Here is a 24,736-nt window from a genome sequence, read left to right as displayed (position 1 = left end):
CATAAGAAATGGAGCAAAGGGGGCTTTGCTTTTTTCATTGCAATTGTGTATTTTTCTGCACTTAGTCTAATATAGTTAAAGGTTGCATAAAAAAAATACCACATCATATGAAATTTACATTAGTAATTTTTTCTGATCTGTTACATAAAAATGTAGTGTGTAATGTGCATGTAGAAGTGTTACTTACTGTTTTTGCATTTAAAAATGTGTAGGTATATAGAAATATTCAAAAGCAGTCGTGCTGAAGTACGTACCCATTATGATCCTCCACGTAAACCAATGGCAATGCAGCGTCCGGGCCCTTACGATAGGCCAGGTGGTGGACGGGGGTATAACAACATGGCAAGAGGTGGTGCATTTGACAGAATGAGGCGTGGAGGAGGATATGGAGGAGGTATTAGATTTATAGATTACTGCTTTGTTGTAATTAGCTGCTGTAAATTGTGGATTTAACTCTGCGTCTTTATTTGCTGTATTAATAGCACTGTAACATTATATTTCAGGTTATGGAGGATATGATTACAATGGCTACAGTGATGGATATGGCTTTGGCTCGGACAATAGATTTGGGAGAGGTATGACACTAGTCTGTCAGCGCTTAAGATTTATACTCTAAAAATGGCATCAGTAGATGCATTTAGTTGGTGCAGCTCAGTTTGTGGCTTGCACAGAGCTCATTTGGGAGCCATGCTACCGTCTCTGATGCGGAGTGGATGTGGCATGAATTGTGTAGAGGTTTTAAGAAATGACTCCATTGTGCTGTCGCCCATACAAGTGAAAGTCATAGTTAAGGTACAGCTAGAACTAAAAGGCTTTTTCATACAGCTTTCCTAAAATGTCAGTGAACTTGTTTGCCTTGTGGCACGGATCAGAATGCTTGGGGTTATACCTGTTCTCATTACTTTTGTCCAGCAGGAGCCATTTCTCTTGTAACAAGACAAAAGCCATAAAGTGGACCTTTGTAGCTCTTGTGTGCTGCCTAGGATTTTACCACTACATTAGATTTCTTTTTGTCTAGAAGCTTGTCCCTGTGGTCTCCAGGCTTCAGACAGATCAAGTTGCATGCTGGTATGGGGATTGGGTGGGAAAGCTGTTATGCGTTTTTTACTGGGGTTTCCCTTCACTTGTAATTAGTGTTTGTGTGCTGTGAAACTGTTACTCTTAACTGCCAAAATCTGATTTTATGAATTCTCAATGCAGGTGGAATGGCTGATCACAGGTATGGAGATGGATCTTCAGGTTTCCATAACACAACTGGTCATTGCGTGCACATGAGAGGGTTGCCTTACAGAGCCACTGAAAATGACATTTATAATGTAAGTTTATAATCCAGTGTTATTTTTAGTTTTTCAATGGTTTTGAGCAAGTAACTGAAAAGTTGTGTAAACAAAAACTTTTTATCAGAAATCTTCAACATTGTAGGTCCATTTAGAAATTTGCCATGGTTTCTTGACTCCTAAAGGAGTGGCTGCAATAACTGTTTGTTTATTTCTTTATAGTTGGAGCCGCATTACTCCTATGTACCACCAACTATTAAAATGCTTATGGGCTACTGTCCACCAGTAAGAGGTGACCCAAAATTAGTCTAGTTAGCTAAATACCCTATGCACAATCCATTGGTGGGAGAACTTTCAAGTAGACCCAGCCCAGTGGTTACTTTCGAAAGCACTGAAATTGTGTGCAGTGTTAACAGTGTCAACTTAAAGAGCACTTTAACATAAATTTTCAACTAGTTTTTAAAAACTTTATATGAATTTATTTCTCACTGCTTGTGTATTGTATATGCACTCTGCTATTCAACGTAGATAGCCGTATGTGCCAGCGAGGTTCCTCAGTTTGATTCTCAGCTGGAGAGCCGTCTGTCCTGAATCTGCATGTCCTCTTGTTTCTCCTGAGCATTATTCTGTATGTATTGTTCCCACACTTTCCTTTTATTTCTATGTCCTCTTGCTTCTCTTCTAAAGAGACAATCCTAAGCCTTCTGAACTTCTACTTGGAAGCTTGTACATTTTCTCTCCCATTGTTCCCTTGTAAATTGATTTTCGGTCTACTCAGTCTCTTCTAACCTTCTGCAGTGCCTGCAGTTATTGTGCAGTAGTCTTGTTGCATACTAATTATCCCTTTAACTGTACTCCTTAATCCCTGGTTAGGAAAGGCAGTTCTTGGCCTGCAATTCAAACCAAATCGTGGCCCATCCTGCTCTGCACCTTTCCCTCTAGTTATTTGCTCATAATACATGTTTTCTCCCTGCTTGTCATGTACATGAGCCTCAACTGTATAGCTCTAAAATATCCCTTCACATCAGGTAATCCCTATTGGATAGGGGTACTGTAAACTAACATCGGGTGGTACCAGACTTGGGCAATGTTTGGGAGCTAGGCTTGTAAAGGCTCCAGGGCCTAGCACACACCTATGAATGCTGATCTGTTGGATCAGCCTATCCCACTTAACTCTTCCCTCCCAAATTCCTTCAGCTCTTACTATCGGCAATTTATCCTGTAGTTGATATAAAAAAGCCTAATCCTTGTATAGAGCTAAAATGACTAAAAATGTGCACTACTTGCATCTTACTGTCCTTATCAAGGAGCTCCTAATTTCTCAGTTTTTGTATCTTGTTTCTTCTATATCCTTCACTGCCATTTCAGAAGCTTTTTAATTGATGTGTTTTATGTGACCGCGGTGGTGTTGCGGTAGCGCTGTCTCCTCACAGTAAGACGCTGTCTGGTTTGATTCTCAGCTAGAGCGTCTTCTGCGTGCGAATGGGCGTACCTTTGTTGAAGTTTGTGCGTCAGGCCTGGCAAGCCAATACGTAAAAATCAACTGCCAGTCATTAGTGGATCGGAGGTTCGCTGTGGCGACCCCTAACCGGGAAAAGCCGAAAGACACAAATTTTAAATATTTTATGTCCCTGTAAGTATGGGGTTTGCTGAACCAATTCGTGTGTGGGTGCATAAAACAAAAGCTATAGCTATTAATTTAATTTTATATCCAGAAAAGATTTGAAATTACTTCAAAATGTTAACTTTTTTTCTGGATTTATTGGGTGTAAAATGTCTACAAGTGAAGTCTATTTTTACTTGATTACCATACACATTTGAGGGCATGCCTGCCTGGTTCCTCTGTTCTGGCACAACTTGTCAGAACCACTCCACTGTAATTCTTGCCTACAGTCCTTCATATAGTCTTTCCCTTCGATCATGGAATGCAAATGCTTCCATGCCTAATCATAAAATCACACCTTACTCTGATACTTTATCTGCATCAAGACCCTACAATAGCAATATTTTCTAACATTCTACTTCCCTGTGGGTCATCTGTTAGTGTTGTCAGTACTTGCCTTCCTATACAAAAGCATATTAATCCATCACTTTGGCAACACCTTTGCCATTCTTGGTGAGTACAGACATTTTGTAGTAGTGGTATGTATGAAACTGGTCTGGTGGGGTTAATATCCTTTTAAAAACTCAGACCTTCCCTTTCACACACTTGCTGGGTGTGAAAATCAATCCTGCTGTCATGAATGACAGTTCAGAGGACAAGTGATATCAGTTTGGCTGTTTGGTAATGCCTAAGCCAACATTTGTTTAGCATGTTATGTAACATGGCAATAAAAATTCATTCACATTGATTCTTCCAAGTGTTTACTTGTACAACCCATAGGCAGCAATAGCCTGCACCTTTTGGCCTATGTGTTTATGAAATGTTGGCAGTTCGAGTAGTGTAAAATGTTGGAATCTTCAGGATGCACCAGGAAAGTCAGTGGGCATGGAGTGCTGAAGGCAGAGACGTCCAACATGGATGAACTTGCGTTGAGAACAATTGTACTTCAGGGTAGATGGGTACCAATCGTCATTTTGGGCTTTAACTCTCTAGGGTGTTTATCAAATGCATATACATAGCAACATGCCCAAATATGGCAGCCTAATACTTTCCTTCGAGTTTATGAATCTAGGTGGAGTTTTCTCATGCTTAGACTGGCTTTTGGCTTCTATTACAGTGTGAGGCACAGTTTAACAAATGTGGTCTTTGTTCATGCTCCACCTACCTGGTTTTAGTGTGAAGTCAGTTGCATTCCTTTCTTTTGGCTTTTCCCGGTTAGGGGTCGCCACAGCGTAACTCCCGTCCGCAAATGAGTGGCGGTGGGTTTTTACGGTGCAGAATTGCCAGCCCGATGGCCAACCTTCAAAGAAGGCACGTCCTTTCAAGCATGCACCTACCTGCATGTCTTGAGTCACTACCGCGGGGCGGACATGCAGACTCTACACAGAAGGCGCTCCAGCCGACAATCGAACGGGAGAACCTCTTGCTGTGAGGTGAGAATGTTAACCGCTGCACCACCATGGCCTTGAAAGTCAGTTGCATTCCTAATTGTACTGATCAGCTGCAGCTTGGCTACCCCTTTCCAGGGCACATCTGTCATTGGAGTAAGGGTAATCTATAACCAAAGTCCAACAGGTTTCTGTCCCATGTATGTCCGTGTTTGTATAGTTCACATTTCCAGGATAAAATTTGGGGGCACTGTTTGGTGCTTGTGTAGTATCTTTATGAAATTTGATAATTTGTCGGTTTGTAAGCATAAAGATCTGTTAATGGGAAGGTCTTTTCCTTCATCTTGAGCTAGAACTCTTCCATTCAGGCAGGCATGTTGTACAGATCTTATTTCCATGGAGGCTGAATCACAAGGTCTTTGTAAGCCCATGACAGATGGCAATCCCCCAATGTGGACCTATGAGACATCTTTTGTAGTGTTTGGGTAAGCTGTTCTATGCTCAGTAGCATTGGAGTTGGCAGTGGATTAGGCTGTACAGTCTGCACTTGGGTATGCTTATTTCCATCCCAACCCCAATGATGCAAAAGATCATGAGTAGGTGGTTTAAATTCCAGAACTATTTCAGGCAGCCAGTATTTTTCGCATCAGACAAGCAAGAAAACAGTGTGAAGCAGACACTTTAAGACAGGCAATTTGTCTAAATACTGGGTGAGCAATCCATGTCCAAACCAACGCTAATATTTCATTAGTATGATGAATTCTGCTGGGGCAACAGCCCGTAATGTTAGGAATTTCTACAACACCAGGGGGGGGTCTTCAGCTAGTCGTCCTTGGCCATGGATGGTTTGTTGCAGAAGAGCATTAGTCAACTAACTTCTCAGCCACTTGCTGGTTAATTGACATCTTTTCACTGCCTTGACTGACAGCTGTGAAGGAAGGCTTAGCACTTTAATCCCCCTTTTTTAAAACCAGAGACCCGGGGTGTCTTGGCTTTGAAGCATCTAGGTCCACACTGATCCCAATTTCATTAAAATGTTTTCTTGTATTGAACACTGAGTGTTTTCCCTGTACAGTGCACACTTGGCTGGCATTTTCTCCACTAAGTGAATGTAAAAAGGAGTGAGGTGGCCCCGGTGAACCAGATGTTTGCTGAAAATACTGCAAAGTCTACTTCAGGTTGGACCATGAGGGTAAATTGTGACTACTTCCATGGATAAGAAATTTGGCTAACTCACAATGGTCAATTTTGTAACAGACCTGTACAACCTTCATTGCCATAAACTCTCCTTTCCCCCATTTCGTACATGGAGTCTTAACTCCTACGCAGTGCCACACTCCTACCTTTGTCACTCCTGCCTTACTTTCACTGGTCCTCATACAATCCATCTCCTTGTTGGATGCACTCCTTTGCTCTTGCCTTTCTGTCCCCAAATCTTTAGCATATTGTCTCTTGCACAAATACTCTTCACTGTGTGTTCTTGGATTTTCTGCAATTGGAGCTACTTTAGCTTCTGCTGTTGTCCTTATTTCTTGGTTTGTCCCACAGTGTGCATTCTAGTGTGTCTGGGACAGTTCCTCAATTGCTTTGTCTTTACTGCCCAGGTTTCTGTACCATACAATTTTACTAATTGCACCACAGTCTTCACAGCTTCTTTGGCATCCTTCTGTTATGACTGCATCTGACGCAGTTTGTTGCAGCTCTTCTGATTCTAGCTTAGACTTTCTCATTCAGACTTCCCTTCTCAACCACCCTTTCCAGATACTTAAGGTGTTAAACTTGTTCTGCTGTCTTCCCTTGTCTGTTTTCAGCTTCTGATTTCTCTCATTTCCATTACAACTGCATTATCTGTACTTTTCATCCCACGTGTCTTCAGCAAATGCTAGGGAAATGCAGTTCAAAACCAAGTTCTTGCTCAGTCTGCCTAATGCCACATTGTCTGCATACAGCAGTTTAATTTATCTGTACTGTCTGACCTGTTATGCTGTCACTCACAGATACGAAAAGCTGTGGTCTCTGCTGAACCCTGTTGCACATCCACTCCCACTGGGAACCCATGTTTGAGACTCCGAACACTCTACTTGATTCGTTTGATTTTTGTACATAGCTTGTACTAATTTTACCAATGTTTCTGGTCCTTCAAACCACCTTAGGTTTTCTCACATTCTTTCCTTGTGTCCTTGTATTGTTTTCTCCAAGTCTAGGGTAGGGAATACCCATTTGGACTCTTGCCTCATTTCTAGCTTTTCAAGTATATCTCTGAAAATCAGGTCAGTTGTGCCAGATCCTAATCTGAATCGCTAATCTCCAATCGTACTTTCTACTAAGCCAATTTAGCAGTCCTCCTTTCTAGACCTGTCAGTATGTCTATGTACCATTTTAGGTTCATTGGTAGGTACTAGGCTGTCTGCCTGAGGGCATTTATAAGCCTAGCCAGAGTGTCTGCTTTCGCCGCCCCATTGATTAACTGATCCTCTGTCAAGCAGAGCCAATTAAGTGATCCCTGGGGGTGTATTTTCTGTTACCCATCCACTCGTCACGGTTTCTCTTGAAGAGCATTAGTGAGGGGCTCTGTCTGTAATTTCGAAATTGTTACAAAGCATGGGGAGTTTGACAAGAATCTATCCCTCCAAATGCATGGGGAGTTTGACATGAATCTATCCCTCCAGCATGTTCTTTTTATTGTGGCCAGGTTTAGCTCACTAGAGCACGTGGCTCCAGTGAATTGGATTTCTTTAGGTGGAGCATGTCTGTCAGTTCTGAGTTGGACATGTCTTTGTCAGGCAGAGATCACCTCTGAGTAAGCGATATGCCACGGAGTACAGCTGGAGTTTCAGTCTGGCTGCGTAGGATATATGTTTCAGTAATCCTCTTGGTGAGGTACTTTTGTGGTCTTTCCAGCTGTTGGAAGTACGTCCCAAATGGGGCATTGTACTCTCTGATGGGTCTAATAAGTGACTTGTAGAGGGGCACTATAACCTATTTCTAGATGCGAACCCTTTAGTAATTGGGTGGCCCACATAGAATTTCCTAACTATTTTGGCAATGTGACTGTCAAAGGAGAGAACGATCTGCCTGGGTCCTCGGATCTCTTATTACCCCTTCTGCGTTAAGGGGGCTGCCACCTATGTGGTAATTCGTGGGCATTTCATTTTTCCCAAACGGGATGATTATGCATTTTTTGGCATTTATCTTGAGGCCATGACTTTGACACCAGGTGTCTGTCTCAGTAAGGTCCTTTTGGAGGATGTCTGTTAGCCGGAGAGTCCGTATTTGCTCCCAGTTTGCAGTCAGTGGCGAACTTGGTTAGCCATACTCCTCCTGTGTTTGCCTGTACTTCTGAGAAGTATATGCTGAACAGTGGGGTTCCCAGGACAGAGCCTTGCGTGACGCCACTTGTGACTGGTTTAGTCTCGGACCTGGAGCCTGCTGTTTCTTACCTTGAGAGTTCTGTCTGTAAGCCAGTTGGCAACCCATCTCATGACATAGGGGTTTTATGTTCAGGCTAGTAAATGTTTCTGTAATACCAGAGTGGGGGATGGTGTCAAGCCTTTGCAAGGTCAAGGTAGGCTGTGTGAACCACCTTTCCCCTCGTCTATGGCCTTGGTCACTGTCTTAAGTTAACCAGGTTTAGTAGGTATGATCTGCCCTTAAAGCTGAACTGGGTTGGGTCATGTTTGGAGGTTCCCAATGTCTTTGTTAATGAGTTCCATGATGCGCTCCATAGCCTTGCGGACCAGGCTAGTCAGGCTTATGGGGTGATAGTTACCAGGGTCAGTTGTGGCCCCTCCTTTGTAGAGAGGAATAACTGTAGCTGTGCGCCATGGAGAGGCTGAGGTTGAACAATGTGTTTAGGTGGGGGGGGTTAGTTCGTTCTGTAGTTCATACAAGATGCAGCTTGGGACACCATCTGGTCCCATTGGCTCTGTGTTTTTGGCTTTTGAAAGGGCTGTTTTCACCTGTCTGATTTTTGGGACACTACACTTTTCCAGTATTATTGTGGGTTCTTTTGGAGGTGAGAGGGGGTGAAGTTCTGCCAGGATGTTGGCAATATCAGTAGGTTCAGTATATGTTTGTGCTATTTTGCACTAGTTCAGCTCATATCTGCGAGTTGCCACTTACATTCTTAACGTAGCTAATGAAGGCTTTGTGGTTATCTTTCGAATACTTGGCTATTTTCTTTCGATTTTGTCTTGGATGATTTCATGAGGGACCTCAGTTTTTTACTGATACTGATCAGAGATGTCTTTCCTTCTTGGGATTTGCTTTTTTCTGAACTAGTTTCCTCCTCACTAGCCACAGTAAGAAGCTGAGATCCCTCATTAAATCCTCAAAAGCCAGTTAAGAAAATAAAATTGCCAAAGATTCCAAAGACAACCTCAAGGCATTTTATAGTTATGTCAGTCTAAATGGCAATGCTCAGATCTGCTCTGAGCTACAACAGAATGGCATTAAATATACTGATCCCAAGGATATTGCCAATATCCTGGCAGATCGATTTAGTGGCAACCTTACCCCCTAAAGGGCCCATCTCAATACCAAAATATAGCCAAATTCTGATAATCACGGCCACATAGGTAGAAACCGCACTCTCCAAAGCTAAGAATACAGCATCCATGGGACCAGTTGACATCCCAGGCTGTGTACTACATGAACTACAAAATGAACTGGCACCTCACCCAAGTGTCATGTTTAATCATAGCCTCACCTCAGGCTTTGTGCCCACTGAGTGGTGCACAGCTACAGTTATCCCGCTCCACAAGGGAGGATCCGCCTTGGATCCCGGGAACTACCGTCCCATCAGTCTGACAAGCCTGATCTGCAAGGGCATGGAACGCATTACCATGGAACTTATAAACAAAGACATTGGCAACCTTCAAACACTGGACCCCACCCAGTTTGGGTTTGTGACTGGCTGATCTTGTCTTTTGAATCTGACTGACCTCTTCGAATCCGTTTCCAGAGCTGTGGGCGAGGGTAAGGTGGTCCACACAGCCTATCTGGACCTCGCCAAGGCCTTCGACACCATCCCTCACTCTGGAATCCTAGATAAATCCCTACGTCACTCTGGTTGCCAACCGGCTTACTGACCGAACCCAGACTGTGTAGCAGACTCCGAATCTAGCTCCAGACAAGTGGAGTACCTTTGGGTTCAGTCCTGGGACCACTCTTGTTTATCTACTTCTCTAAAGTACAGGCCAACACTAAGGGACTCTGGCTAAGTTTTCAGATGACTGCGAACTAGGAGCCATTATTGAATCCCCAAATGATGTGGATATTCTACAAAAAGGCCTTACAGAAACAGATGCCTGGTGCCAGAGCCATGGGCTCAAGCTTAATGCCAAGAAATGCGTAGTTATCCCCTTTGGAAAAAAACATGTACCCATGAATTACCACATAGGTGGCAGGACGCTAAACATAGGAAGTGAGATTTGGGGACACAGGTGGACAGTGGTTTCACTTTCGATAACCACGTTGCCACAACAGTCAGGAAATCCTATGTGGCACACCTCATCACTAAGGGCTTTTCATCCAGAAAAAAGGTCATTGTCCCACTGTACTCATCCCTCATTAGACCCATTATAGAGTATAATGCCCCGTTTGGTATGCACCTCACAAGACATCTGCAACAGCTGGAAAGGTAACAAAGACCACACTTAAAAGAATCACAGGCCTAAAGCAGATGCCATATGCTGACTGTCTTAAAAAAAAAACTCAAGCTATACTCTGTGGTATATTGTCTACTCTGAGGCGATCTCTGCTTAACATACAAGGTCATGTCAAACCCTGTGCTGTTGGACATGCTCCACCTAAAGAAATCCCAATCCCTCAGAGCCACACGCTGCAGGGATTTAAACCTTATCACAATGAGCAAAACCTGCTGGAGGGATAGGTTCCTGACCCAGACACTGCCCATACATGTCAAGCAGAGTGCCTCAATGGCCCTCTTCAAAAGCAACCTTGATTGGATGGGAGATAGGAAATTCGCCCTGCTAGACGGGCCCAGAGAAGTAAATATTGTGGGAAGAAATATCCAGGAAATTGTTATGGCTAGGCTTGCATGGGCCCTAGGGCTGGTAGCCTAGTACCAACCTATGAACCTTTTATATAGCCTGTTTGTTGCAGGGGTCCACCAAACTGGTTTTCTTTTCTAAGAGGAGGGAATCTTGATTTTGCTAGGGATGGCACGATCCATGCATCCTTGTAGGTGCTCAGAGTGCATTTGTAAAGGTTTTCTGCATATTGGGCGGCATTGTCCTTTAGTGTGGGGGCTGTAAACTTGCCACCTCTGTCTTAAGTAAGGTGAAGTTTGCTTTAGAAAAGTTTTTACTGTGGTTTTCTTAGTTGGGAGTGGTGGGGTGTGGACATCGAGTGATTAGTTTATGGTCTGATCTAACCAGTGACTGGTTGACCTCCGGTGTGGAACACCTGTCTGCCATGTTGGTGATGACCAGGTCCAATATGTTTTCACCTTTGGTAGGGGAATTTGCCAGGTAGTCCAGGGCGTTTTGAGTTGATGAATTCCAAGAAGCGCTTGGCCTGGGAATTTGTACTAGAGTAGTTTTCCCATTGAATGGTAGGGTAATTGAAATCGCCCAGTATCGGTGTTTGGTAGGACCTTCATGTTTTCCAGTGTCTCCAGAAAGGTGGAGTGGTGGTCCTGGGTCATGGAGGGTGATCTGTAGCAGGCCACAATTTGCATTGCAGATCTGCCCGATGTTAGTTGCACCTGGATGATCTGAGGTATCCCGCTGTGCCACTAACCTGGAGGTGTAGGTATCCTTGAATATGGATGCACCCTCTCCCTTTGTGTTTCGGTCAGTGTTCTGTGGCCGAAACGTGTAGTAAAAGTTGTAGCCCGGTAGTGCTGGGATGCTCTCTGGAGCATGAACCAGGTTTCAGTTACTGCACAAATGTCGACGTTCTCCATACTGAGGATTGCTTCAAGTGCGTGCATTTTTAGTTTTAAATTCCTGGTGTTGAGTAGCATAACCCTCAGATGTTGTGTGATCCTATCTCGCCTACATTCTGTACTGATGGGCTCGGAACCGATCCTCGGCTCTGACTCGGCACGCTATGCTATAGAGCGAAGCCTCTTATTGGCTGAGCTACTCTATCCCAGGATGCACCACCCCTAATCCCCCATATCTCGTTTGCCGCTTACAAGCTAGGATGTGGTCTCGAACTTGGCTGAGCTAAGTGCTTTTTTCTGAAAGTTTTTTCTGTCAGGAAATTCCTTAATCTTTACCCAAAAGCTGTTTTAACAGCTATCGTTGTGTATAAGTGTGTTTGAATACTTTTTTGTGGTAAATTTGTGTGATTGAACAGGGAAAGGTTTCCGTTAAGTTAAAGGGGCCTTCCCCTTTTTCCTTGGTGAATTTTCTTTTTTTGTGGAGAGGTCAAGTACCTGTTTGAGTTGGAGGGTTCTTGGCCCTCTCTATTTCTTTGTGTATTGTATTTGTGCTTGTTTTGAGCTAGTTTAAAAAAGGTTTTTTTTAGTGTTTAAATCCTTTACTAAATTGATATACTCAGTTTTTTTCCTCTGATATACTGAGTATTCTACAATGTCTAAAGAGCATAGACCCTCAGGATTCAAGAAGTGCACGAGGTGCAATTATAAAATGTCCATCACCGATCACTCCTCGTGCGTGTACTGTTTAGGCGCCAGCCACCTACCGGAGTCTTGCAGCGTGTGTCACGCTTTTTCCTCTAGGGTCCTCCAAGAGAGGAAAAATAAATGAATCCTGAAAGGACTTGTCAAACCCTCCTTCGAGGAGGCCTTGTCTTCCTCTTCCTCTCCAGCTAAGAAAAAGAAAGCGTCTGCTCCGACCAGCCCGTCGGAACCGACCACTAAGAAATCTAGGCAGGCTTCTCCATCGGCTCCATGGACTTCGGAGCCGAGGGCGGAACGGTCTGCCTCTATGCCTCCAGTCTCGACTCCTCTGGTTTCGGAGCCGATGGCTGGGGCTTCGAGAGGCGGGTCACCTTCATTGGCTCCACTGATTTTGGAGCCGATGAGGGTTGCCGGCTCAGACTCTTCCCCTTCGGCGCCGAAGCCCTCCTCGGCGCAGAGGGAAATTGTTTTGGAATCTCCCTCGGCACAGATACTGGTAGAGTCTATTCGGAGCCGGTCCCCCAGTCCTTCGGAGCCGATGGAGAAGTCTGTTCGGACCCGGTCGGTTTCCACCCGATCTTCCAAGATGTCTGATTCGGCCATCGACAGGGTGCTCCTAAGACTGTTTCAGTCTCCTGTATTCCAGATATTAGTTTTGGCTCCAGCCCATTCGGCTTCAGAGCCGATGGCCCACCCTGTAGTTCTGGTTCCTCCTCCAACAGCCTCGGCACCTTTGGAGCCGGTGCTGGTGGAGCCGATGGAGGTTTTCGGGTCGGCCCCCGACCCTTACTCCAACCCCGGCTCTCGAGTCGGAGTTCGGTACACGGACCTCCTCCGTCGGCCCTGGGGGGGGGGGCGCTTCGGGACCGATGTTTTCGGTTCCGAGCCTTCCTCTCAGTGCGTCGGCTGCGGGGGTACCGTCTACTGTTGTGGCCACGGGGGTTTGGACCTTCCCAGGACTCTGGCGGTCCTGCCTTCAGGGCCATGAGGAGTGCTTTGGCCAAAACTTCTTTGGCTACCTCCATGGTCTCACCAGCACCTTCCCTACATACGGAGACTGGGTCTTTGGTAGTCCCCCTGTCCCTAGACAGCGGAGCCCCGGGGCCTGAGGTCACCCCCAGTGGGGGTTCCCCCCCTCCTGGAGGTCCCTCTGAAGCTTCTTCGGAGGAACCCCCAAGGAAAAGACTGTGCAAGAGGAAGCGCGTCGACTCCCCCGATGACTCGCGTCGGACACCGATCTTGATGATGCGGAAGGGTCCCCTAAGTCGTCCTCAGATGTCTCCTTTGCAGACATCTTGGAAGCCCTCAAACAACGAGGCGGCTGGCATTCCAAACCCCCTTCCGCTGACGAGTCTGTGTTCATCAAGGCCTTCGGGGCTCAGCCCTCCGCCTCCTGGGTGTCTCCGCCCTTCGAGCTCCTAGATTTGATCTGTCGAAGGGTGTGGAAACATCCAGACTCTGTGGAACCGGTGCCTGCTCGCCCAAATAAGTTCTTAGCACCCCCAGAGAAGGAGTTTTTGACCAAAGGTGTGGCTGTAGATGCCTTGGTGGTGGCATCTGCTACCCAACAAGATGTAGCAGAGGCTTCGACGTCCGTCCATCCTCCTAATGAGTCTAGAAGCATGGATCGGTATGGGAAGCGCATCCTCAGTTCAGCGGCCTTTACCTTAAGGTCCCTGAACTATTTAACGCACTTCACTAGATTTCAGAGGGATCTGATCAAGGAGCTTTCAGATACCCTCTTGGGTAACCTACCTGAGCAGCTGGCCCAGACGGTTGGCTCTCAGTTGGCTACGCTGTCATCTATTTCAAACTCGTCCATGAGGCTCATTTCATATGCAGCCGAGGGGGGCGAGTACGGGTGTTTCTCTACGAAGGCAAGCCTGGCTCCGCCTGTGTCATTTTGCGGAAGCCTTTAAGTCTTCCTTTGCCGACGCTCCCTTTGATGGGTCCTCTGGACCCAAGGTAAAGGACACATTGACCCGCTGCGAGCAAGAAGGTAAGACTTTGACTGCCGTAGGGGCACGATTTTCCACCCCCTTTCGGCCTTATCCCAAGGCTAAAAGAGGAGGGAAAATGTGGTTCCGTAAATCCCAGAAGTCTTATCCCTCGCAGCAGGACGATCGATCCCCCTTCTAGTGGCAGAGGAGGGGGAAATTTTTCTGGAAGACGCTGTCCCAGAGGCGGCAGAGGCCCCCGCAACACTGGAGACCGCGAGTCCTTTCGTGGCTCTTCAGCCTTCCACAGTCCCTGAAGGATTGCCCGACTGTGCAGCTCCGGAGCCAGTCGGGGGTCGTTTTTCAAGGCACCTAAAAGCCTGGGAAGGTATCACTCAGGACCGATGGGTGCTTCGAATCATCGCCGGAGGTTACAACATTCCTTTTTCACACACCCCACCGCCGTCCAAGAAAATCCCGGACCCGCCACCCAGTCAACGGGAAATCGCAGCATTAGAAATCTCAAAGCTGCTTCAAAAAGAGTCATCCAACCGGTCCCCGCAGACCAGATCGGATTAGGGATTTACTCAAGGTTCTTTTTAGTGCCAAAAAAGACCGGGGACTTACGCCCATTTTGGATCTCAGTATCCTAAATCGATCGGTCAAAAAGTCCAAGTTCCGAATGGTCACCTTACAATCCATTCTCCCACTGCTGGAGAAAGGTGTTTGGATGTGCTCCATAGATCTCAAGGACACCTATTATCACATCCTGATAGATCAGGCGTCCAGGAGACATTTGCGCTTCAGCCTGGGAGACAGTCATTTTCAGTTCTGCGCACTGCCCTTTGGTCTCACCACAGCCCCCAGGGTGTTCAAATGTTTGGCGGTCGTGACTGCTCACCTGAGGGGTCTAGGATTCCAGGTGTTTCCGTATCTGGACGACTGGCTCCTAACTGCCACCTCCAGGCGTCTACTATTGCAGAACCTACAAGCCACCATATCACTAGGCACTTCCCTTGGAATTACATTCAATTGGCCAAAGTCTGTGTTGCTGCCATCTCTGCGCATAAGGTTCATCGGAGTAGAGATGGACTCAAACCAAATGCGGGTCCATCTTCCTACAGAAAGGAATACAGACTATACAGGCTCAAGTCCCGAGCCTTGCTTCTCAGATCCAAAGCTCCAGCCAGGATGGTCCTGCAGCTATTAGGTTCTATGTCGGCCACTGTTCTCCTAGTCCCCTTAGCAAGATTGCATATGAGAATTCTCCAGTGGCTCCTATCGAGACAGTGTTCCTTTCAGGATCTCCCTCTCCGTCACCTCATATGGATCACGGAAACTTCCCTCTCCGTCACCTCATACGGATCACGGAAACTTGCAAACGGGACCTTCGCTGGTGGCTGGTGCCCTCCAATCTGGATCAGGGACGACCCTTTGTTCCACCTCCTCCTGTGGCCACATTGGCGACGGACGCCTCCCAGATGGGGTGGGGGGGCATTACCTGGGCAGGTCAGTCCAAGGCAAATGGCATTCAGAAGAGTCTCCATATCAACATTTTAGAAATGAGGGCGGTGTTTCTGTCTCTACAAGCCCTCCACGATTACCTCCCTCAGGGCGTAATTGCCATTCACTCCAACATGTCAGTAGTCTGATATCTGAACAAGCAGGGAGGGACCAGATCCTACCCCCTTTGCAGAGAGGCCATGAGAGTTTGGGAATGGGCAGTGGCGACCAGACGTTTTCTGGTAGCGACTCCTATCCTTGGCAAGTCCAACGTGATAGCCGACAAACTAAGCAGAACTATTCTCTCTCCTCACGAGTGGTCTCTGAACGATGCAGTGACAACTCAGATCTTCAGCAGATGGGGAACTCCTTGTTGCGACCTCTTCGCAACCCCGCTGAACACTAAGTGCAGAAAGTGTTCTCTCACTCCAGCTCCGGGGGAGAGTCCTATGGATGCATTAGCCCATCCTTGGCCCACCGGCTTGCTATACGCCTTCCCTCCAGTTCCCCTCCTTCCCAGAGTGATCCAAAAGGCGTCTCACTTGGGGAGCAAAATGATTTTAGTTGCCCCTTACTGGCCTCGTCAGGTATGGTTCCCCTATCTTCGGAAATATGCACTGGACGGTCCATGGTTCCTGGATCAGATCCCAGACCTATTAATTCATCAGTCGGGACAACTCCATCAGTCCCTTCACACTTTGAAGTTAACAGCTTGGCTCCTCCTCTTCCGACTATAGTCAGGAATCATACTTTAGACCCGGAAGTCATACATATCTTATCGGCCCACAAGTCTGCCACTAAGAAATTGTATACTAGCAAATGGAAGAGATTTGCTATTTGGGCTCAACTCTGGGGTCTGGATCCCATCACTATTCCGGTATCGGAAGTCCTGAAATTTCTAACTTCCCTATTCAATCAAGGTTCTTCAGTCTCTACCATCAAGGTCCAGTTGGCAGCTATTTCCAATTTTCATGAATCTATAAACCCACCTTTAATGAGCAACAGATTGTGTAAAACTTGAAAGGTGCTGTGCTTTTACGACCTCCGATTTCTCATCCTGCTTCTCCGTGGGATCTCGATGTGGTATGTGCCTTAACCTCCTCCCCCTTCGAACTGGCAGCAACATGTGATTTGAAATTTCTTTCTTGGAAAACTGCCTTTCTGGTTGCGATTATTTCTGCCAGAAGGGTTTCAGAGCTTCAAGCTCTATCTGTAAACCACTGTACCTGGTTTTTCACATAGATAGAGTATCCCTCAGGCCTAATCCATCCTTTGTCCCTAAAGTTTGTTCCAGTTTTTGCCTGCAACAGTCATTAGAACTTCCAGTTTTCTTTCCAAAGTACTCAAAGCGGAATACATCTTCCACACATTGGATGTTCACAGGCAATTGCGTTTTTATTTAGACAGGACCCAACAAACAAGGAAAACAGATCAATTGTTTGTGTCCTTTTCGGATAATAAATTGGGCAAAGCCATCACAAAGGTCACTATTGCCAAATGGATCAGGGACTGTATTAGTCAGGCTTATTCCTCTTCTAATAAAGAGCTTACAACCTCTGTCAAAGCTCACTCTACAAGAGCTATGGCTACTTAAATAGCATTCCATTCTAAGCTTGCCATTAGTGCCATTTGTGCTGCGGCTATGTGGTCTTCCCCGCACACCTTAATTTCCCACTACAAATTGGATGTGGCATCTCGGGGGCGAGCTTCATTTGGTTCCACAGTGCTCAGGAGTGTTTTCCAGTGAACCACCCAGGAATTAGGTGCTAGGGACGCTGTCCCATCAGTACAGAATGTAGGCGAGATAGGATCACAACATCATTTAGTTGTGTACTTACCACAACTTTAGATGTTTGGGATCCATCTCGCCCACATTCCTAATAACCCACCCTCCTCCGCCTTGGAGATCAGAAGAGATCGGACGGTCTGAATTCTATTCTTTCATCTTGAAACATCTGACAATGTTATATAAACAGTTGTGTGTGCATGAATGCGGACAAACAAGATCTGGGAGATTAGTGGTGGTGCATCCTGGGATAGAGAATAGCTCAGCCAATAAGAGGCTTCGCTCTATAGCATAGCGTGCCGAGCCCATCAGTACAGAATGTAGGCGAGATGGATCCCAAACATCTAAAGTTATGGTAAGTACATAACTAAAAGTTTTTTGTTAATTGTGCTGTTTATGGAGGTGGGTTCGACTTGAGCCTTGCCTAAAAAAAGGCACACTGGGGGCAGCAAGAACCTTGGCCAGTGTTCCTAAGCCTAGGTGACGGGTGGAAGCAGTCTCTTGTGAAGCAATGCGGCTTGTCGAGCATGTCGTCCCAGGCTGACAGACACTGGATCCCTTTTGAATGACACCAGAAGCTTGGCCAATTGTTGAAATTGATCGTTTTTTCTTTATACTCAGATCATTCTTGGTGAGGGCAGGATGCTACTTGGGGTCGGGGTCATACAGCCTGGGCTACATGATCAGAAAGCTCTTCCATGTCTCCATGTAGTCCAGGGAGGTACGCATCAGGTCATTCACACCAACATGAACAATGATGGTCATATTTGTGCTTGAGGAAGGTACGCCTCAGGTCATTCACACCAACATGAACAATGACGGTCATATTTGTGCTTGTTCTGGAGTGACCTGAGTTTTTTGTGGTGGATTCTGGCTCTCTACAGGCAGCTAACAGTAGTTAGGTATGTTATTTAGCCTTAAGGGCTGTGATTGTGCAGCACACTAATATTGTGTTGCCTGGTTTGTGACAGGAAGTGCAGGTTGTTTAGGTGTCTGCTTTGGCGGTCTCTGCTTTTGCAGGTTTTCATTTACAGCCTCTGAGTATGAATTTGTGTATTTTTTGCCAGTGCTGTTTTAGTAGTCTGTGTGCGGCTGGAGTTGTGGTGCAAGTGTTAACCTTCTCCTGTTGACAGTCTGTTCCAGTCTTGGGTCGAGACAGCTTAGCTTCTAGTTTGGCTGTATAATTGCATCTCTCGCATATTGTTTGTGGTAGGAGGAGGGGTCGTTTCTGTACATGAGGCAGTTGTAGCATTGCCTTAGGATACCCAGATTCACCAGCTGGACTGGAGAGTGTATCTGAAGTTGTACCTGAAATTGCCCTTTGGTCATGCCTGAATAGTAGGGTTGTGCTGCTTAGGTCGCTTGGGTGGTGAGGGGTGAATTAAGAGCCTTGCCCTGCTGGGCAGTCAGTGTCAGGGTATATTAGTACTTGCTATTAGGTCTGCGCCAGGTGCTGGACTTGTAAGAGTGCTTAGGTTGAAAGTTAGACTCGTTTGAAGGGAAAAACTGAAGAGGAAACCTAGTGGAGCCTGGAATAGGTAACCGGCACTGCCCGGTGTGCAAAACCGTGCAAACGTGTTTTTTTAAGTAGGAAAATGATAGATTAGCCCAAAATTACCAATAAGCTACTAACTTCTGGGCTGGAACCACTCCTCCAGGGGCAGGTTGCTCAAAGCTCCCCTCTCTCGCAGGTGAACAGCGAAACTTCCTTCTATCCAAGTAAGGTATGGGCAACTCAGAAACTAGTATCACAGCCCTGTATTCAGCACTAGTCTGAAAACTGGACTATACTAGCTTAGAAAGGCAGGAAACAAGGAATTTTTTTTTTTTGTTTTTGAAGAGGCAAAAATAGTAAAAATACACTATAAACGACTACAAATGATTAGAAAAGGAATTAAAAGGTGATTGTCTTGGATTTGAGATTTCTCCTTTCTCTCGTGCATTTTTTTTTCAAGCAGAATGGAGGCTTTAGTATATACTACACTGTTCTTGTAAGGTGCTTTGTAAGCATATTGTTGTATAAGCAAAGTTTAATTTTTCCCTGCAGTTTTTTTCACCATTAAACCCGGTGAGAGTACACATTGAAATTGGGCCAGATGGTAGAGCTACTGGAGAAGCAGATGTTGAGTTTGCCACACATGAAGATGCTGTAGCTTCTATGTCGAAAGATAAAGCAAACATGCGTAAGTAGAAATTTTGTTAAATGTTGGCATTTCCATGTGAGAGAAATTAACCAGATGGTTTTATAATAGATGCTTTTCATTGGGTCTTCGGGAACTGCCTCTATTGGTTATCCTTAAAACAAGTTTTTTTCTAGTTTTAATCTTCTCTGGGTTGTTCATGTTCAGTGGTGCAATCTCTCAGCTTGAGTTCTGTAAGAATAAATATTGCACTTGGAAGCGTTTGTCCCTTACTAGGTATTTTTTTCTGATCTTCAAAAACTGCAGACCGCATTTTGTCACCTTGGAATAGTAATGTTTAGGGTGTCCAGCAACTGATGTTACCATAGTACCAGTTTCTGTCATAATTCCGTTATGTAAACTGACTTCCCGTGTTTGAGCTCATTCTGGCATTGGCAGTCATTTCATAATCATGCAGAACTGTCCATTTTGTTTTGATTTATACATAGTCCATTAAATTTATTACACTACCTTCAGATTTTGTTGCCCTATCTCGTTCAGTTCACATTCTCAGCTGTTTGTTCCAGGTATTTAGTGTTTAGTATATCTCGCAGCTACTTCATGCAGGATGCACCATGGGTTGATGTGCTGTCCTGAGCTCACTTCACTAGAAATTCAAAATTTTCACCTGTACCCTTTGTCACCATAGGGCAGGTCAGTAAACACCTCTGCATTACTTAGGATCCTAGGAAGTTACTAGGCTGTTGGCCCTGAGGCCCTTGTAAGCCCAGGCAAGAGTTTAGCATGCATTTAGACAAGTCAGCACCTGATGCCCCTGTCCAGCAGGGACACAGGTGGAAACCCAGGTGTGTTTAAAGGAGGTAAAAAGGACCCCCCATTAAGTTTTGTTGATGTCACAGTTCAGGTTGAGGTGGCGTGTGAGGGTTATTTGAGTGGAGCTGGACTTTGCATATGTGCAGCAGTCCCATCAAGGTGGGGTCAGATTGCCTTGTATGCCAGACAGAGGTCATCTGAGTCTGTATGAAACTGAGTAGAGGGATAGAGATTTTAGCCTGTGTATGGTAGACTTTTGAGGCCTTGGATTCTCCTGGTAAACTTGTGGGGTTTCCAACTGCTGCATGTGCTTTTCGAGGTACATGCCAAATGCAGCATTGCACTCTGTAGGCCTTCCAAAGGAAGAATATGTGGATGTTATGACCTTTGTCCTTGGATGAGAGAACCTTGTTTATGATGTGGAAGCAACATGGTCAAAAGTCAGGTTGGTACAAGTCAGGTTGGTATCAACCTGGGTGCCCAAATCCCTCAACTGCGTGCTTAGGATGTTGTTAATGTGGTCATTTGTGGGGACGTTACTCTTCTTGTGGCAGTGTTTCTGACACCAGTCCTTTCGGTGAAACCCTCATGGAGGATATCCACATCACTAGGGGAGTTGACCGCGCCCAGCTTGCAGTAATCTGCAAACTTGGTCAGCCATAGCCAGCTGGTTTTGTCCTGCACCTCAAAAGTATGTCCCAAATAAGCGGCTCCAAGACTGAACCCTGGGGTGTGCCACTCATTCTGGGTCTACTGCTTGAGGTGGTTTCCCTTATTTGGACTAGGTGGGTTATATCAGTGAGCCAGTTAGCTGCCCATCTGGTAACTTGCGGAGCAGTTTTATTTTACATTCGTTTACCAGGAAAGTAACTGAACACTTGTCCTTTTTCAGCGGATGCCCAGGGAGAAAAGTTCCACATTGAAACCTACAGAAGTAGAATATATAAGTAGAGTATATAGGATACAGAAGTTAAAATAACTGTCTAGGTTTGGACAAGCAGTTGTACATAGACTAGTTAAAAGAATATTGCAGTTTAGCTAATGCACAGTATCAGTAGAATCAAAAGGAGATTCTGCATCATTAAACTTTTCTCTAAGAAAATAGACCTATATGACAATTACACATTCTGAACACAGTTTACTAAGAAATTGAATAGTCAAGTCTTAATATGCCATCAGCTCTACAATGTTTATAGTACTGTGGAGTGTTTGCAGAGAGAGTGAGTCAACAAGATACACAGAGGTGGTTTTTTTCAGTAAGAGAAACGTAGTATAGTCAGGGATAGGTTAGTTGCTGCAGAGCAGACACAGCCATTTATTTGAATGTGTCTTTTAGTGTTTTAAACTGGGCTAGGGATGTAACCATTGTAATGTTTTCTGGTAGTGGATTCCAGTTGCCAGCTTGGTTTTTGGTTATATTGATTTTTATGATGCATTAGTGGACTTGCAGGGTTCCTAGTGGCGTATGGTTGAAATACTTGTAGGGCAGGTGTTAAGTTCATAGAATATTTTATGGGCCATGGTTTACTTGATGTAGTGAAGGAGATGGAGGAAGCTCTAGCCAGCTGAATTGCTAGAGTGCTATACAATGATGAGCTCTAGCTGGTAAGTTTGTAGCGCATCTGGCAATTATAACATTCAAGTTTTGCTAGCTCAAATTTTTTTAGATTGGAGTATGGGAGCTGCGTATAGTAATGAAGATTAAGCGAGATTGAGCATGGTAGTTTTAGTATTTTTTGTGAAGTAGTGACAAAAGTTCTGGTTTATTTTAGTGTTTGGGAAATGTCAAGATCAAATTTTAAGTACTAATCAGTTTTGACTCCATTTGGTGTATGATTGGGGGGGGGGGTTATTTTGTGAGTGAAGTGTTAGTGGGTTGGAAAATCATAGGTTGTTTTTGAGGGGTTTAAAATTGAGACTTTATAAGCCAGGTCTCAATTGCTAGAAAGGATGGTTAAGTTTTAAATCTTTTGAATAGAGGAAGCAGCATGCATCACTCAATCATCTGCATATTGAATGAGGGAGGCTTGTGGGGTTGATGTGTGGAGGCTATTGATAAGTATTGAAAATAGTAGTGGGCCTAAGATTGTGCCTTGGCACCTGTAGTCACTGGTAGAGAGGATGATTCTCTGTTGCCAAGAAACTGCTTGCTGGCGTAAGGTATTCCTGGAACCAGGCGCGGGTAGAATTGGCTGAAATTTAGTTGAGAGCATTTAGTTTACTATGAGAAACCATATGAAAGGTCCAGGAAGATGTAGAATGCACAATTACTATTGCTCCTGTGATAGTTGACAGTATTGGTAAATTTAGTGGTTTATGTGCTGTGGTATGATAGAAAACCGTGCTGAGTGTTCATTGGTTTTAGTTTGTAGGCAATTGGTAACTTGCATGTGAATGATCCTCTACAAATACCAACCGATTGCAATATTGCAGTCCAAAATACTGCAAAGATTTGTTGATGAGCCACATTTGTGTAGGGTGTTATGTAAGGTTTCCAAATGGGAGGGACTTGTTCTGCTAGGGATCTAGTGATGAAAATTGATATACTGTCTGCTGTTTGAGGAAACTGGATTTCTGAGTAATTTATTTTGTCTTGTGTAATTTGCTGCTTTGCTTTAAGTTACATTCATAGAGTGGGTTGGGTCTTGGTTTTGTTCCAAGTTGCCCAAGCCTTGTCTTTAGATTTTAGTGATTTTATTTTTTTAGCCATGGGGCAAAGTTTGATTTCACAAGTATTTTTCGGCTACGGGCTTGAGGGGGTTAATATGGACAGGAAGATAGTGGAAGTGATGCGTTTCAGTAGTGTCCAGTTACAATTTTTAAGTATATCTATAAAGGTAGTTGGGGTTCAGGTGTTTTCAGTTTAAATGTTTTTTTTTTATTATTAGATGGGTTGGCAAGTGGTCACTTGAGTGTCTGGTAGACCACCAGAGTGGTGGGAGTAGAGGGCTGGCATATTTGCTATCCAGTCTAGAGAGGAGTGTTTGGATGGCTTATTAATCCTTATTGGGTGACTGTTGTGTGAAGCCGTGTAGGTTGATGGAATATTTGGGGTTTGAAGTCTCCCATAATTGTTTCATGAGGTAATGTTTTACTGCTCCAGTATAGTATGTTTTCTAATGCTGGGACATATCCCCTGGTGGCATAGTTTCTTGGGGTTAATGTTTAGTCTGGCAAATACTACAGGATTGTTAAGGTTTAGTATTTTTTCATCAAGTTTCTGTGGAGAGGTGGCTGTTGGTGTAGGGCCATGCCACCTCCTCTCTTACTAGCTCTGTCTGTACATATATTACATCCTTCATTGCTGGGTGTGGTAGGTTTTAACCATGTTTTGGTTGGAGGCACAGTATCTGGGGAGTATTGGGAGAAATCAGCATGCAGTTCGTGAATTTTGTTGACACTTGGGTAGTATGTAGAATGAGATCCTTCTCTAAAAGGAAGGATTGTGGATTGAGTAGATTGACTGTCATTTTTGTGAAGTTGAGTTGCACAGTTTGTAGGATGGACCAGGGTTGGGGTATATGTCGCCAGTTAGAGTTGCCTTGGATGCTAAGTAGACTAGATTTTCCAAGAATCTGACTCTTTCTGAGAGATGTTTGAGTGTTGGAGAAGAGAAAACTGCGCGTGGTGTAGAGCTGTGGTGTTGACTGGAGCTACTTAATGGGGATGTTAATTGCTTTGGGTGTAAAGGGGGTATCTATTCGAGGTGGATTGGGAACTGCTTTGGGTGTAAAGGGGATATCTATTCGAGGTGGATTGGGAAGAAAGTATAAGTGGGTGGGGGGTAGAAAAAATTTAGGGTTTTAAGTGGAGGGTTTTGAATGGATGAACTTACAAGATGGTGTGAGTAGTGAAGTATAAAGTTAAGGAAAGGGAGTGGAACTATATATCACCAGTGAAACGGATGAAAGGGAGGGGGGCTTAGATGGCTTGCATTACTATTGTTTAGAAAATGCACACCGATGCAGAAATTTTCAAGTGCGTCACAGTGCTGCATAACAAATGTGTTTTTCTTTTTTACAGCCTGTGAGACAATTGAATTTCGCTTTCTCAGGAATCCCTGAGAAATAAAGCTGGAAGGTCTGCCAAACAATGTGCTAGTAGCAGGTAGCAAGGTTTAAAATTGAGAACAAAAACCGGCTATGGTGCAGCAAAAGGTTTTCCCACTGTAAGTAGATGGCTAGGACAAGTCAAGTGCATGAGCTTTGTCCCCACTGTGACTGTCACAGCAGCAGACAGCTAATGTTACATTTACCACCGACCCAATATAAACGGGAGGTGGTTACTGGGAGATTTAAGGACTACAACTATCACATTGTTGACATACTAGTAATCACCATTGATTACCTGAGAAGTTGAGGAACAGGTCAAAAGTAAGATAAGGTCAAGCAATATGGAAAATCCGGGACATTGAGATGTCTGGTCTTGGGCCATTAATCTCCCTGTAGTTTCTCTTGCATCTAGAGCATTTTTCCAGGCTGCCTGCAGTAATTTTCTTAAATTAGTAAATTATGCATCTTCAATTTTTTAATACACCAACTCTGTATGCAGCCTCTTTCACTGTTTTGTTTCAAATTTGTCACTTCAGTTTTTATGTTCATAGGTAGGTACTAGGCTATCTGCCAAAGGGCATTTATAAGCCTAGCCAGAATGTGTTTGCTTTCGCCTCCCTT

The 24,736-nt window shown here is 44.8% G+C and overlaps 1 protein-coding gene across 6 annotated transcripts in view; it reads left to right on the top strand.

Moving 5' to 3' along the window:
• Positions 1-24,736, top strand: part of HNRNPH1 (heterogeneous nuclear ribonucleoprotein H1) — a 251,741-nt gene that overhangs the window by 23,167 nt on the left and 203,838 nt on the right. For 5 of the 6 annotated variants that reach the window (XM_044069387.1, XM_044069389.1, XM_044069385.1 and 2 more), the window contains 4 exons: positions 213-394; positions 504-575; positions 1,201-1,316; positions 19,157-19,292. In XM_044069387.1, the coding sequence (XP_043925322.1) occupies positions 213-394; positions 504-575; positions 1,201-1,316; positions 19,157-19,292 (506 nt within the window). The remainder of the gene's footprint in view (positions 1-212; positions 395-503; positions 576-1,200; positions 1,317-19,156; positions 19,293-24,736) is intronic. The other variant, XM_044069386.1, reaches the window with a different exon arrangement.

The sequence above is a fragment of the Protopterus annectens genome, chromosome 4.part0, assembly GCF_019279795.1.
Source record: "Protopterus annectens isolate FY-2018-M chromosome 4.part0, PAN1.0, whole genome shotgun sequence".
Lineage (NCBI taxonomy): Eukaryota > Metazoa > Chordata > Ceratodontiformes > Protopteridae > Protopterus > Protopterus annectens.
The sequence above is the reverse complement of the archived record's forward strand: the minus strand, read 5'-3'. Positions and strand labels throughout refer to the sequence as shown.